The 17,045-nt window shown below is 43.0% G+C and overlaps 1 protein-coding gene across 1 annotated transcript; it reads left to right on the forward strand.

The window, feature by feature from the left end:
* The first annotated feature begins 477 nt into the window (after positions 1 to 477).
* On the forward strand, positions 478 to 2,315 carry LOC115574975 (zinc finger BED domain-containing protein 5-like). Its single transcript, XM_030406692.1, has 2 exons — positions 478 to 1,422; positions 1,557 to 2,315. Exons 1-2 carry the CDS (start codon positions 520 to 522, stop codon positions 2,031 to 2,033), a joined length of 1,380 nt encoding a protein of 459 aa, XP_030262552.1. The 5' UTR covers positions 478 to 519; the 3' UTR covers positions 2,034 to 2,315.
* The last annotated feature ends 14,730 nt before the right edge of the window (positions 2,316 to 17,045 follow it).

Consider the following 17,045-nt stretch of genomic DNA (forward strand, 5'->3'; position numbering starts at 1 on the left):
TGGCCTGACAAGTCTAAATACAAGACCCCAGATTTCATTCCTTCACTCAAAGAGTTAGTTAAGATGTTATCAATCAAAGTTGCTGAATTTTCTCTAACTCGTGTAGATTTATGAAAGAGGGAAAAAGTAACTAGAATAAAGAATATTGAGAAAATCCCCAGTAAGGGTATCTGATTTATAATTAAAGAGATTTATATTAAAATCTCCTAAAATGTAACAAAGTTTATCCTCATTGTTTATCAGATCAAGAGATTTTGACAAACTTTCATTAAAATCTTTGATGATAGAGTCAGGTGGGCGATAAATAACACCAACAACAACATTCTTTCCACCAGAGACACCAGAGAGCTCTACAAAAACAGATTCCACCTCAGCCCCATCTGACTTTAGAGTAAGATCATCCCTAATTTTAAATTCACAGTCATCACTGATATATAGAGATACTCCGCCTCCAGATCTATTCTCTCTGTAGGGGAGTCTCTCGTTATTCCTGCAATAAAGGAGGCGATCTCCACTGTCATGCAGCGCGACCCTGCGCCAGTCACCAAGGCCATCCCGCTCAGCAACGACAGTGTGGCCCTGCGCATACGGGAGATGTCCATGGACACTGAGCAACAGCTGTGTGCTACGTTGCGCGGCTGTCGCTTTAGTATCCAGCTGGATGAGACCACCACGGCCGACAACAATGTTCTCCTGATGGCCTATGTCCGTTATGTGTCCGGGAGGGATCTGCTTGAGGATTTCCTGTTCGGGGAATACCTGGCCACAGACACGCGAGGGGAAACCATCTTCGCCGCCCTGACGGAGTTCCTGCGGGAGAGGGACATCCCAGTGACGAACATCATCGCCTGCGCCACGGATGGAGCGCCAGCTATGGTCGGCAGATACCGGGGATTCGCCACCCTCCTCAAGCAGCAAGTCCCCCAGGTGTTGACAGTGCACTGCGTACTGCACCGTCACAACTTGGTGGCCAAAAAAATGTCCCCATCACTCCATCAGTCCCTGGATGTTGCGGTCAAGGCGATCAACAAAATAAAAGCCGATGCGCTTAATGATCAGCTCTTCAGACAGCTGTGTGGGGACAATGATGAGGCCTTTAAGCGTCTGCTGCTCCACACAGAGGTGCGCTGGCTGTCAAAGGGCAACTGCTTGACCAGGCTGTGCGAGCTTTTCCCTTCAGTAATTGAATTTCTCGACCAGGCAGACGCAACCTTGAAGGCCAAGCTGTGGTCCTGTCGCCATGACATTTTTTACCTCTCCGACTTCTTCGGAAAAATGAATGAGGTCACATTGAAGCTCCAGGGGGATGGGATGATGCTGGTCCACTCCAAGGCCACCATCTGCAGCTTCCTTGCAAAACTGGAGCTCTACCAACAGAACCTGGGGAGGCGACAATTCATTAACTTTCCGCAGTTAGCCAAGGTAGGTTTTTAAATTAAGGCCTGTTCATACTAAGCAAGATATATAGGCTATATATATATAATAAATATAATATAATATATTTATTTATTTATTATAGGCCTATATAAATATTATATTTTACTGTGCTTGTTCAGGTGTTGGATGAGCTGACGGATAGTCACCTGCTGCTCTACACCGACCACTTGAAGGCAGTCAAGGCCGACATGGCGATTCGGTTCAGGGACCTCCAGCAGTTAGATGTGCCTGACTGGGTGATGGAGCCATGGAAAGCAGATGCTGTCAGCTGTGAGCCCGAAATCCAGGAGAGCCTCATTGATCTCCAGAACGACGAAGAGGCAAAAGCAACGTTCCGGACCTCAGGTTGGCGTGCGATGTGGGTAACGCAAGGTCAGCGTTTTCCCCCGTTGTGGGAGAGGGTCCATCTCCTGCTCCTCGCTTTCCCCACGTCGTACCTCGTCGAACAGGGATTCAGCCAAGCGCTCCACATGCAGACGAAATACCGCAACCGTCTGAACCTGGTTAGCTCTGGCGCTCTCAGACTGAAACTAACATCCCAGTGTCCAGATGTGAAAAAGCTGGCAGCGGCCCACCAAGCACAGGGCTCTCACTAGGTTGCTTTCAAAAAATAAAGCGTGTGCAGTCCTGTATAGTTCCCTTCTTTAAAATAGGCTTTTTTTTCTTCTTTTTTTCCTTGGTTCATGTCAGCATCTCAGTCCTCAGGCAATGACCGTTGCTTTTTCAAATGTTTAATACGCCTAGAGTGCATTAATTAACGCATGAGCGATTTCTGCACGAACGTTTTTTTATTGGTTCATTCACTGTTGTTCACGTGAAGTGTGCGTGTTGTTGGCATCTCTGACTACATGAGCCTACTAAAACTAATTTTCAACAAATTCTGCAGTGGTGGTATTTTTCTTCCCAAGTTCCACGTTGCTTAATACACCTGGGGTTATTTTCAAATGTTGTGATATTGTGAAGTGATATAAACGTTAACCACTTCTATTCAGACTTAATATGCAATTCATTCATCATCCTCAAAGGCTGTGTGGCCTTTCTCTCAGTAGAAACACCAGTTTGACTTAAATTCTATCTCACAGCTCTTTGCAGAAAGATCCTAGCAACTCAAGAGCTCAAGGTCCAATTACAACTAAAATAACATTTCCATGTTGTTTACCAGTTTCTCAAGGCATATTGTTGAGTTATATACAAACATGACCTACTATATGTGTCAAAAACATAAAAAAAAAAATAATAATAATAACAATAAAAATAATTAAAATAAATTAAAATCCATGCTTTCATTTCCTATAAAATGGTCAGATTTGCTCAGCAGCACATCATGTTGTTGGGGGCATAAATACAACTCCAGTCCAATAAAAACAGGGACTTTAAAGCAAACGAATGGCTTCTCTCATCATACAAAACCCGATGTCAATTGAAGTCCTCCGGTCTTAACACACTGTTTACTACAAGAGCATGTCAAACACCAGAATATATAGTGGGGGGGGGATCATGGTATGGTCAGGGGGGCGTTTGTGCAAAAAAGGTTGAGAACCACTGGTCTAAACTGTATGTGTTCTACCCTCAGACGGGCCGCCACTAAACCCTCAGACAGCGTACTGGGTCTGTCCAGCCTTTTTCAAGCAGTTTGTTTTTTCGGCTTTTTCAGATCGCTAGTTTGGCACTTGCAAAAATAAAATTGATTAAAACCAAAGTTTGCCTTTTCTTGGGTGTGTATTTTGGTCCAAAGACAAAGAGGGGAACAGAGAAAACCTCTCCCAGTGAGCCCTGTGTCTGTTCGTAGCTATCGCTCCATGTATAATCCGCCACTGGATGTCAGCCATGCATTTCTCGACAGAAGGCTTATACAGGAACGGCCAGCTACCATAAGGAGAAAAGTCTGAGCCTAAAACACAGCTGAGTACAGCTGTTTACTTGTACAGGAGCTGAATGTTCCCAGTGCTGGAGTTTTTAGGGTTAAAACAAGGCCATACTCATGTCCTCTACTCCATTGGTAGGCCAAACTTCAGCTCTGCGCAAAAGTCCGAAGTGGTGCCGAACACAGCAGTCCTGGAGGCCCTGCAGTCCTGGAGGCCCTGCCCCCCTCTGCCACAGGAAGGTACAGGACCGATGCTCGCACCCAACGATGTCCCAACCAGAAGAAATCTACGAGGAGCCTCTGCAGTTGTTTCAAAAGGCCTTGCGGGGGGGTTAGTACTTGTAGTCTGTGCCACAGGGATGAGGCAACCAGGTTATTAACAATCAGAGCTCTTCCCCTGTAGGACAGCGGGGGTAGCAACCATTTCCATTTGGACAACTTGGCTTGTACCTTCCCCAGCACTCCCTCCCAGTTCTGCGCCTCTATTTCTTCACTTCCCAGATACACTCCTAGGACCTTTAGACCTCTTTTTCCCCACCCAAGGTTTCCAGGAAGACTTGGTGTGTTCCCTGCACTCCACTGACCAACCAAAACGGCCTCACTCTTCTCCCAGTTAACCCTGGCTGAAGCAGCTTTCTCATATGAAACAAGACCGTCTTTTAACTCCTGGATGTCTTCCTGACCCTGGACAAGGACATTTACATCATGGGGGGCTGGGCACCAGTTCAGGCAAAACCAGGCCTCTTAGTCGAATCCTAAGCCTACACAAAAGCAGCTCTATGGCCACACTGTACAACTGGCCTGAGATAGGGCAGCCCTGCCTGATCCCTCTTTTTACTGATACAGGTCTGCTCAACCCTCCCCCAACCTTTACAACACAACATGCACCACTGTATAACAAATTCACCCAGGACAAAAAGTACTCCCCAACACCAAAAGCCTGCAGTGTGGCAAAAAGAAAAGAGTGATCGACACGATCGAATGCCTTCTCCTGGTCAATAGAAATGATACCCACAATAATGTTGTAAAGTTTGCAAACTTCAAAAATGTCTCTCATTAAAAACAAATTATCCTGTATTGATCTATTAGGGACACAATACGACTGATCATTACCAATAAATAAATCAATATAAACCTTCAGACTGTTAGCTAAAACCTTGGACAAAATCTTATAGTCTGTACATAAGAGAGCTACAGGTCTCAAGTTCTTTAACAGGGTCAGATCCCCCTTCTTTGGTAACAGGGAGATCACAGCACGCCTACAGGATGCTGGAAGAGTTCCTTTCTCAAAAGACTCCTTAAAAACGTCCAACAGGTCATGTCCAATAAAACTCCAGAAATGTTTTTAAAAGTCTGCAGGTAGGCCGTCCATGCCTGGAGCCTTTCCTGAGGCCATTTGTGTCACTGCAGAGGTCAGCTCCTCTAAAGAGATATCAGAGCTCAGGGTGTCACGTTCTCCTGAACTCAGCTGTGGAAGACCTTGAAGAAGTTCATTAGAAGCATCCACATCACAATTTTCTGCCTTGAACAGGTCTGAGTAGAAAGACACTGCATGCCTCCTCATCTCAGCAGGGTCAGTGTCAGAGACACACCATCTGCTTCCTTTGGCCCACAGACCTCTCCAGGTTGAAGAAGAAGGAGGTTGGTGCATCTGTAACAGGGTTGTAAATATGATATGAAATCCGTCAAAATTAATTAATTTATTCTTTAAATCTTTTTCTTTGTTTGTTTGGTCAGCAAGTTGTTGTGCTGCTGGCTTTTATTTTATTTTAATGTGAGGCCTTTTTTTACCGGATGTTATTTATTTTGACAGCTTGTGGTTACCTAGCAACGGTAAAGCGTCCGCTCGTCCCCTTCTATGTCTGTCCGCTGTGTGTGTGGTATGTACTGTCAACAGCTCCGTGTGGTTTTATTAATTATCATTTTTTAACTCAAATTGTAGATAAAACTTGAGTAAATAACGTTTCGTGTTTGATTTTGTCATGTTTTGTAATGGTTATTAAGTGTTGTTATCTTCAAGTTCGTTTGTTTTAGCTGTGTTTATTATTTTGACCGTTACTGCCGTAACGGTCAGCTGTTAACCGTTCATTTCTTTATAGTTTCAGTTTATTTAGGTTTATTTATTGTATTTTGTGTAATGTATAGGGGCAGGGGCTGTGCTTGTTGTGTCCGTCACCGTCAGTAACACCAGCTGTTTTTCTGTCGTCAGGTATGTTTACATTTTGTGTACATAGTATCGTTTTGTTTGGCCTCGGCATGTATATAAGTGTGTATGTGTGTGTATTTTCTTTTCTCTGTTTAAAATAGGTTCATGGTTTATTTCTAAATGTGATTAATGGATTATTTTTTATATATATATACTGTGAAAAAAACCACTATACGATCAACTGTGCTGTCGCCCCTTCTATGTCTGTCCGCTGTGTGTGTGTGGGGCAGGAGCTGTGCTTGTTGTGTCCGTCACCGTCAGTAACACCAGCTGTTTTTCTGTCGTCAGTTTTTCTGTCATCAGAATAAATCCCATGAACCTGATAGCCTGTGTGGTGTCTCGACTGATAAGAACCAAACAAGAGGGTTACACATCTGTGTCTCATATAGTGGTGAAGCGTGCTCGGACCAGAGCTCCTTTGGCTTTCTCTTGAAGAAACAAGTTCAGCTGCTGCCTTTTGAGGAGTAACTGTTTAGTGTTTTCAGCAGACATACACTCTAGCTCTCTGATTTCTGACTCTAACTGCTCCATAGCCCCTCTAATATTTGCAGTGGAGTAGGAGGTGTACTGTTGACATAACACCCTAATTTGACCCTTTCCAACCTCCCACCACTGACTCAGGGAGGGAAAAGACTCTTTCTACGATCTCCAATTAGCCCAAAATAGTTGAAAGTAGGGATGCACGATAACTTTTTTTTAAAGCCGATACCGATAACTTTCAGCTCCTAATGGCCGATACCGATAACCAATAACCGATAACACGCACACATAAACATATATATATGATCATGACATTAATACTATGAACAAACCCAAAAACACTTTTAACTCTTTAAATGGAGATATTCATTTTTTCCAATGAAAAACTATTGGCAAGCCTCTCCCAAAAAAATAAAGGCCCCTTGAACTGATGCAAATACATGCATCAGGATTACAAATTGAAAAAGTGCATTCACGAAGTTAAAGGGATATTCCGGTGTAAATTTAATCCATGGTCTAAATCACCGTGAAACTGTGTTACACTCCCTCTTGAGAGATCAAGTTAGCAGACCCCTAATTTACGGAGTTTTATCAACCTCAGAAATGACCGCACGACAACAATACACTTCAGTAAATGGATCCAAATATAAACCGCCACCGAAAAACCACAAATAATGCTCAGAACAGCACCAAACTTCAGCAACAGTACAAATAGAGTCTCAGCACATAGTCCGGGGCATCTAACCTCCGCTAGCTTAGCTAGGGAAGCTATTGGGATGCTAAAAACAGAGTTCAACTCTCCTCCATCAGCTTCTGGGTCGGGGAAGTCCCGACGCGACGATTACCGAGTGCGGTTAGAAATGCTCAATTCCGTTCTTTTCCCTGTCCGCTCTCGATAATAACTGTTATAAACTGGCAGGTAAGACACATATGAACTTTGATTGCTTTTCCATGGAGTCATAATCATACATTTTCATCCATGAGCCGCGGAACTCTACTGCACTCGGTAATCGAGTCGTCGGGACTTCCCGTCAACAGGAAGCTGCTGCAGAAGAGTGGTAAATTTTGTCAGCTTTTCAGTAGAAATCCAGCTAAGCTAGCGGAGGTTAGATGCCCCGGACTATGTGCTGAGACCCTATTTGTACTGTTGCTGAAGTTTGGTGCTGTTCTGAGAATTATTTGTGGCTTTTTGGTGGCGGTTTATATTTGGACCCATTTACTGCAATGTATTGCTGTCGTGCGGTCGTTTCTGAGGTTGATAAAAAATTAGCAGTCTGCTTACTTCATAATCTTAATCTCTTGAGAGGGAGTGTAACACAGTTTCACGGTGATTTAGACCATGGATTAAAGCTAGGGTCTACAATCCTGGAGAGCTACCAAGAGAGCTAGCAAGATTTGAAAGTGGCACCTCCTCTAAATTCCACCCCCCCATCCCGTCAGTGCTCCGTCCAAAGCCACTCCCCCACAAACTTGAACGCGCATCTGTTAGTGGGACTCAGCAGGGAGAAGGAGATGCCGGAGCAAGACGCAGCAATTCAGCTGAATTTAGCACGGAGCAGACAGGAAGTCAAGCGCCAAAATAACAAACTACATCCGGTTACTTTTCAAAATAAAACAATCCGTGTTGACATCAGCACACATCGTGAGGCCAGCTGTCTATCGTACTGCGCCGTTGCGGACTCAAACCGCAACCGGTGGGGATTGCCAGACGGCGGAGCAAAACCGGATCGGAGCCGCAACGCAGCAGACCCCTATCCAGTGGAAATTGGGCCGACTCATTAGCCCTTCTCATGACTAAAAACAACACACAAAGAAGCTAACGTTAGCATTGGGCTAACACGAGCTACAAATGTAGCCAAGTTGGCAAACCTCACATATTTCATGAAAATAACAAATCCCCCTGAAACAAAACAAACAATTACCTGTCCAAGAGAAAGAGAGCAACCTCTGCATCACTTTTCAAGCCCTTCACATGCCCCAGTTGTCTCCACCGCTCAAACGCCACACCGATGTTGACTCGGTCCAACTTCTTTCTTTATCCAGAGCCTTTTTCGTTGCAGCCTTTCCTGCCTCAGGCTTTCTTTTCCTTGCCTTTTTAGCGGGGTGACCTGTTACAAGTAACACTGGCTGCATTTTCTCTGCCATTGTAACCAAATGAACGTCTTCTCCTGCAACTCGTATTTCTGCAGAGGAGTGTGCTGAATATTTCCGGCATCAGTGAAACGTAACATGTGCGTGCGCGGAGGGAGGGACAGAGGACGAGACATAGGCATCTGACCAGTCCGTGCATCTGACCAATCCGTGCTGTCCGCGCCGGACGGCACGGATTGGTCAGATTTTTCTCAGTCCTACAGCTGCCACAGAGGTCCGATTATTTGCATTCCTTTTTCTGAATACATAATGTATTGGCTACTCTCAGGATAGCAGGATCATTTCACCCAGTATAACAAAATGTGTTTCTGAACAACATTACAGACCCTAGCTTTCAATTTACACTGGAATATCCCTTTAAAAAAAATAATAAAAATGTTTACATATGTACCCAGATAGCAAAACCTTTTGGCTTCAATTTGGCCCAAATCTGGCTGGTCATTTTGGCAAGGTTATGGCTGGGCTGCTGGGCCCTAAATGGCCCAAATTAGGCAAGCCAAAATCACACCAAAAGGTAGCCAAACTTCACCCAAAACTAATTGTGGACTTCCAAAATACAGCCATAATCATCCCAGAAGAGCCCCAAATCCCCACAACCCAGCCAAAAAGTAGCCAAAACTGGCCCAAAAACAGGCCAAAAGGGGGCCAAAATTCACCCAGAACTAATTGTGGACTTCCAATATAGAGCCATAATTGCCCCAGAGGAGCCCCAAATGGTTCAATGTTTAAAAAGGATGGCTGCTCTCTCCAGCCGGTTCACCTGTAGCTCACCTACAGCTCCACAGAGGAGATGTCAGAGGAGCCTCTGCTGTTCCTCTGGATTTGGATTTTGGGCCCATGGGCCTTGAGTTTGACATATGTGCCCTACACAAATCAAAGGCAGTTTACCAGTTCCTTTTTCAGTCCAGGTAGAGACTGCAGGTCTCTTTCCAGGGCCATCAGCTGCTCGATATTGCAGAGGGGGAAGTAAGAATTGTGCCTTTCCATGTTAGTTGACCCATTTGTCGTTCTGTGCATTGCTGTATGAAGGTCTTGCACCATTCTTATGATGTTCTGCTGCTGCTCTATTATGATTTCTTGCTTCACGAGCAAGTCATGAAGCAAAGCTGAATATGAAAAAAAACAAGAGATAAGTTAGTTGTAATATCAAACATGTCTGTCTGTCTGTTTCTGTTTATCTGTGTGTGTGCGTGTGTATGTCTTTCTGTGTCTCTCCGTTTGTTGGTCTCTCTCTGTCTGTGTGTCCGTCTATCTATCTATCTAAGTAACAAGTGGAGTCTGGAAAAATGGTAATTCTTACATCCACACATCTGACTGCAGACAGCTGAATTTTTGAGGCGTTGCCTCGATGAGAGGTCATTCTGCCCCCAGATTGGAGCTGCCTGGGTTTCAGGGCACACCCTCACAGCCTGGCCTTGATGAACTGGGGTGTTTGCTGGCTGAGGCTCCATATAATTTGCCACCTCAATGGCCTGGCGAAGTGATGTCTCAAGGGGGGTGTTATCCTAGGCATGGGGGTATAAAAGATATTCAGTCATGATTTAAATCTTTAAATATGACTAATTTAGACATCTGAATTATTTCTCATTTCACATCTGAAAAATAACTGTAACACCAAGAACTGAAATTGAATGAAATTGTGAGATTTACACTTCTACCTGATATTCTGAAATCGTGGTAGATCTTCCATCTGATGAGCCCTGGGTGAGTGCAATGCACTCCGTTGCACCATTGGATGGGCGTATCATGTATCTTTGAAATGATTTGGGGGCTTTTGGAAGTGCCCTCTTTTTTGGGATGAAGGCATCCTCCTCACTTTCATAGCTATCCATGTACCTACTTGGCCTTTGGAGACAAACATGCAATAAATACAACAGAGGACAAAGAAGTAAGTTTAAACAAGGACACAGCTTACATTACATGTTTGAACATCAAAGTATGTGGCATGCCCATTGATTTGGCAAAGTAATAATTGACTGTGTATATCCAATATTTCCTATTACTGTAATTAGGCTACCCATAAAACAAGACATCAACAACCAACAATTTAACATGTATAAATGATCTCGAGATGCAAGGATATATGCAATAAATGGTAGAAAAGTGCAGTGCTGAGAAGTTGCAGTAACACTAAAACACTCAGATTTAGATTCTCATTTAGATTCACAAAATTCTTACTTGATCTTTCTTTTTGGTGGCCTTCCAGAGTCAGCCTCAGCATCTGACTGAAGATCAGTTTGCTGCTCTGCAAGTGGCAGCTTTCTTCTTGCCTCGTGGTAATCAACTGTTTATAATATAGCTCAATTTAACATTATGTCATTACTTTATCACAAATCAGTTTATTACAGAAATATATTTACACATACTTGCTGTGAATAACACCCTCGCATTATACAGGGCCCAGGTGGGATCAGGTTTCTGCTGACTTTTGATGGCCCTCTGTACACCGTCTGTTTTGTAAGGGGGCCACTGGCAGACACCATCATTGACCCACAAGGCCGGCACCACCTCTACCTCCGACGTTTCCTCAAAACTGACGATATGATACATTTTCTCTGCAATTAAGAAAAAAAACTGTCATTAACCTGTGTAACCCCTGCTGGAGAAGGGGCACAAGTCTTCAGTAAATCTATCTCCTCACCTCCCTGTTGCCGTCAGGCACTGGTAAGGTGAAGCTTGGCACTGGTGACCCCAGCCATGTCAAAACCTGTGTGTCTCCAGATACACCTAGTGCTCCTCTTGGTGAACCCAGAGCCCTCCCTGATAACCAGGCTAAAGTGTAATCTTCTATGCACACCCGTGAGGATTACCATCATCTGGCGCTGCGTGTTCAGCTCCTCCAGATTCAGGATGGCTCGCCTCTGGGGCGCACCCTGGACTTTCTCACACTGCTTAATAACAAGCTCTCTTTCTCTGTCTACCAGCACTAGTTGATATCCAACTGCAGCATATGGTACAACAATAACTTCCTCTACTTCAACATCTCATAAACATAACACAAACACTAACTGTTGTAACACAGGGAACTGCTTATAAACTTTGTTGCAACACACATCACACCATCATCAGGGAGAAATTTTAAGAAAGAAAGATATTGATAGTTGAGGCCAGTATTCCCTTCTATGGTCATATCTACGTGTAGGAGAGTCCACCTCACAAAGAGCTTTGTCCCTTCTGCTCTGAAGTTTAATGTTTATTGAACTATATTGTACACCAAACTGTGAAAATGAATTTCCTCTGTGAGGAAAATAAACTACCTATACTACTGAAACCTTGGGGTTTAACCCTCTCGTACTGTTGGGGATGTTTCTGTCCTCTAGGGGGCATTTTTCACTCATTATTAAAAAGAAAAAAAGAAATAAAAAATCTCATTATTTGGCCATAACTTTCACTGTATAACATGAAATGGGGTGATTTTGGTGATGAATCTTAATTTTATAATGGTCAAAAATACACTAGGGGAAAAAAATGTTAGGGACAAAAACATCCTCTAAAAACAACAGCTGTAAAAATGTATCAGATTGATATTTTTTCTTTCAATCAACCTCGGTCCTTTATCAGAACTATTAAATGTTTAGTTTTTTGCCAATTTCATAAAGGGTACCTGATTTTTGATCGGAGACCGGAGATTTTCTTAATGTGTTATCACAGTCTTGGATATGTCACAAATTAGTAATAATAATAATAATAATAATAATAATAATAATAATAATTTTGATGCATTATTTGTTTTTGTTTATTATCAGATTTTAACTTTTTTTACCTTAATTCATTAAGTAAATTGCAGTGGCATAGACTGCCATTATAACTGCCTGTTTTGATTGCACAATCATAACAGGATATAATCATGCATTCTGCAATGTCGGTGGTCTCCCTCGTTGGAAAGAGGTAAAATTTGTCATTTTTACTGTCAATGTGTGTGTGTGTAAACTACAGACAACAAAAAAACAAAATAAAGGAATTTATGCATGCATAAATGCATGTGGCCTGCAGCTGGGTCACTGATCATGAGAAGAGTAACGACTGACATGAGATACAGATCTACCTGTACAGAGACTGTAAGACTGACTCATCTGTACAGGTGGATCTGTCTGTTTCCCAGAAGTATAGGCTTGCTTTGCATGGGCCTAGAAAGTAGGTAAATGATGTCATCTTTACCTCTTTCCAACTCGGAGGACCACCGACACTGCAGAATGTATGATTATATCCTTTTATGATCGTGCAACATCAAAACATAATGGCAATCTATGGGAAAAAAATGTCCCCTATCAGTAAATTCAGGCTTTTTTTTTTAAACTATTCTTTGACATATCCAAGACTGTGATAACACGTAAAAAATCCCTGGTATATTAATCTGATACATTTCTACAGCCGTCGTTTTTAGAGGACGTTTCGTCCCTAACAGTACATCAGGGAGTTGGTTATTTTTAACGATACCAGAGGGTTAAACAGATTAATCAAGGTGTAGTAGAGGGAAAACAACAAAGCTGCCCCTAGTCTCAAGTGGAATCCTAGTGTATTTTCTCATATTACTGTCAAGCCTTGCACATTTTAAGTCTGATGACAGACCTGAAACAACAAGGATGCCAAAGTCAGAAGAGTCTGAAGGATATGTGAAAAAAATCTCCTTTTTGGTGTACTCCTTATACACTACATAATAAAACCCCTCATGCAGAAGTATATTTTGTACCAAAGCAACAGCACTGTTAATTCTAATGCAGTTGTCACTACATGAAGTTGTGATAGTCACACCATCAATCAATAAATACTTAAACTGTTTTACAGTGTCCATTAAATGAGGCACAGGTCCTTCTCTGTGCTGCCCCTTTGCTAAAGTTTTCTGTTTCTCAGTTATGGTTTCAGCACAGGTGCTGTCCATTTCTGAGACACGTCGGATTATCTGACTCAAAGGACTGTGTGGTTTCCTGACCATTTTCTTTAATTTATAGAGATAATTTTCAAAAGGAAATCCAGATATGAGATCTAAGTGACCATGAACCTTAACATCTTCACTGAGGTGGACTAAACCATGAATGTTGTACACAACAAACTGAGCACCGTATAGCTGACTGAAATGGTCCACAAATGAGCACAGTAAAGCCCTGGCAAAGTCATTCATCACTAAACATAATGATGGGCTAGCTAAAATGTGAATGGCAACTGAAAGCAGCATGAAGTTCTTGTAGACCTCCTCAGCCAAAACACCCTTCAAAACAACTGGACCTGTGTATAATAGAAACTGTCTCAGTTCAGTTGCTTTCCACCTCAGTCTCTCTTTAACTGCTCTTGGTTTCCTGGCAAACTCAGCTGGTATAAAGGCTTTCAAACTGATCAGTTTTTCCGATATGACACTGCACTGACCAGCAGATATGCGGCAACATAGAGGTCCAGCACTTCCCATCCATAGATCTAAAAGCCTGCGTACTACACCAAGACATACAAAATGCATATAGTCATATGGGGAAACAGCTCACCATGCCAATATTCAAATCAGTAAAAGGTGAGTGCCCCACATGATGATCTTCATCACTACAGCATTTGAAAAGCTCGTCAGTCCTAGGGGCAGCATGCATATCTGGGAAAGTCATACGATGGTTCATGTAAAGACCTGACTGAATACATTTGTCGCATCCAGAATACCCTGTGTGAGACTTAATGGCTTTAATGTAAGATCTAGCTGGAGCATCACATATAACTGAACTCACTTTCACAAAAAAAGTCTTTGCACCAATGAGAAATCCATCTTTCAGCTGTTTAATCTCATTTACAAGAGCACCCAGGTACTCAGGCAAAGAAGTTGGTTTGGATACACCACAGAACAATGCAATCAGCACAGGTCTTTTCACACAGCCATGTTGTAACATGCCCAAGATGGGCCAGAACTGCACAGAGGAGCTTTTAAAAAGTGGTAGACCATCAATGTTCAGCTGTAATTTGAACATGTGTCCATCTTGGACTTTGCTTGACAGTTGCTCTAAAGTTTTCCTAAGTGCATTTATGACACCAAAATAGTGAAAAGAGCCACCTGCTAAATTTTCCACCACATAATGTGTCTTAGTTTTCAGCAAAGACCGACCATCCTTTGGGAGGCTAGGATGGTAAACCCTGAGAATGGACAGCAGCGCTGAAAGGGCAACTAAAGAAACACCATACTTAATGGCCCAGTCTGATAACACAGATGCCAAGCTGGGATGAGAATACTTTTCATCATCAGAACTTTCATCAGTTCCCACTTCACTGCTGAAATATTCCTCCTCAGACATGCCCATATTATAATGTGAACTGTCAGCTGTACAGTGTGCCACATCATTGTCCTGAGCTAGCTCTATCCCAGAATTCCCAGGCATTTCAGTTTCCAAGGAGCTAAGCTTAAGATCAACTCTTTTCAGGGCCCTCTTACGAATGTTACACACATCACTGTATGCCATTTTGCACTGAAAACAAAAAAAGGAAAATAAAGGGAAAACATAATTAGTTTTATTGAAGGAAAAATTAACAAATTAAATAAATATGAATCCATGAACAATGCCAAAAACTATAGAAGATGTATAATCTGCTCAGCACATGTGCTCCTAAATATTTGAGAGAATTAAAAGCAATTTGGTAGCAAAATGAAAAATGTATAACACGTTTAACCCTTAAATAAAGATGAGGGTCAAACCTGACACATGTTTACATTTGAGAAGTAAAAACATTCCTAACCATTAACAAATAATCAACATTGAAAATCAGAGGAATGATGTAGGCTACAGTATGCAATAATTAAAAGGACTACGAGGAGTTTTGGAAAGCGAAGTGTTTTCGCACTACATTTCCCATGAGCCTCCGCGCGCACGGTGAAATTCTTGGACACCTGTTATGCAGAGAAGTGCCTGCATGCCGAGATCTGCATGCCGCTCGCAGCATGAGGGGGATGCAGTATTCGGCAGAGCTGGTTTTGAACTTGCCAAGATATGCATCCCTGGCTGTTTAAGACAGATACACTGCTACATGTATGGAGTCCATGTTCATATAAATAAACACTCTTATGAGGTTAGAGAAATTGTAATTAAGAGTGTTTGCATATCTTGGCAAGTTCAACACCAGATCTGCCGAATACTGCATCCCCCTCACGCCGCGAGCGCCATGCAGATCCCGGCATGCAGGCACTTCTCGGCATAACACCGGTGCAAGACGACAAGACAAGATTCATCCACATTTATATGAGACTCTTTTATAACAGTCGTCGGGGGGGACGGACGCTTGTCACTGTCGGCCGGGGGGGAGATACGGTCGTTATCACCGTCAGCCAGGGGACAGAAGGACGGACGCTCGTCACTGTCAGCCTGGGGGCGCGCTTCTTTAACGAGAAGACCGCGGCAGCCCACAAACACCCGCTTTAAAGCAGCTAACATGGCGCAGCGCTGCTGTTCCACTGTCTGGGGAGAATTTTGATGGTTGTTAACACGTTAGCTCGCAGTTCACCGGTCTCCAGCTGCTCTGGGCTCCAGAGACGGAGCAGAGATGCATGCAGCGGAAAAGAGTTTGATCCGAGTCGAAGCTAAACCAAAACAGAGACCGAATGGAGTGGAGAAATGAATGAGCAATGCCATATATGCTAGCTATCTGCGTTAGGAATTCGCTATCAGTTACACTTTCTATTCCTTCATATTAAGTTCTCTCTGTTATAACATTGATATTGTAATGTAATCGAATGGGCTGGGTCTGCCAGTTTTACAAGATTCTAGTTTGCTAACAGTTTGCTTATTAGCCACCACACAGTTAGCCTACAGTTACAGTTACAGTTACTTTAACAACCTTAAAGGAAAACGTCAACCTTATTGGGTATTTTGATGAGGCAATGACAGAAAATCAGAGCTTACAATTAACCTCTACTAAGTATACATTTATAATATTTTAAATTATACGTACCTCAGTGTTGATCCTGCTTTTAAAATGAAGTGGGGTTCTCTTCTGGGTAGAAATTCCCGCTGTTTGTCCAGTGTTTTGGCTTTACAGAAATATGCCAAAACACATCCAAAACACATCCATATATGGAATCAGATGTTGCCGCTCTTTACTCAATCTTCTGGCTTGCCATAAAAATGCCATACCATCCCTAATACTTGATCCCGCTCTTTCCCCAGTCTTTTGGTTTACAAGACATATGCCATAACTCAGCCATATATTGCTGCCGCCTATGGACAACCTTAATCATACCACAGTTAACCCAAAAGGCTTTCTTAATGCCAAAAGGAAGCCAAAAATGCCAAATGAATGCCATAATACAGCCAAAATATTTACTACTGGGTATATATGACCAAAACGTGATTGCACTGCTTTTAGCAGGGTGTCCTTTGATTTCTTTACTCCGTGGTCTGTTGGAACAGTTTGCTTAAGCAGACGCGTCAAAGCTTGGATAGAGGGGTTAACGTCTGCAGCTGTGGCTGTGGCCTTGCTGATGTTTCTGGTCAGCTGTTCACATGGATCGAGGATGGTCAGCATGTTTTGGACCAGGGTCCATTGGTGGGCGTTGAGTGTTGCGGGCAAATGGTGTTCAACTGCATATGCTGCAATAGTTTGTTTCTGCGCCACTAGACTCTTAAGCATGTAAAACATGCTGTTCCATCTCGTAGCTGTCTTGTTGGAGTTGTGTTTGTGGAACTTGAAGCTGTTCCTGTAACTTCCTCAGGGCGAGGGACGCTACTTGGGACTGTCTAAAATGTCGAACAATCTTACATCCATTGGCAACACAGTCAGACAGAGCTCTTTGACATAACACACAGTGCGTTTACATGACACTCAAGAAAACCGAATTACTGGGTTAGTCCGACTATGATCGGATTTTTAAGATGCATGTATACACCTTAGTCCAGGGGTCACCAACGCGGTGCCCGCGGGCACCAGGTCGCCCGTAAGGACCAGATG

Source organism: Sparus aurata, chromosome 23 (genome assembly GCF_900880675.1).
Source record: "Sparus aurata chromosome 23, fSpaAur1.1, whole genome shotgun sequence".
NCBI classification, from domain to species: Eukaryota; Metazoa; Chordata; class Actinopteri; order Spariformes; family Sparidae; genus Sparus; species Sparus aurata.

Bases quoted from the DNA above. Each gene is read 5' to 3' on its own strand.
- LOC115574975 (XM_030406692.1), top strand. From the start codon at position 520: ATGCAGCGCGACCCTGCGCCAGTCACCAAGGCCATCCCGCTCAGCAAC. The intron at 1,423-1,556 runs GTAGGTTTTTAA...GTGCTTGTTCAG, and splicing joins ACTTTCCGCAGTTAGCCAAG to GTGTTGGATGAGCTGACGGA.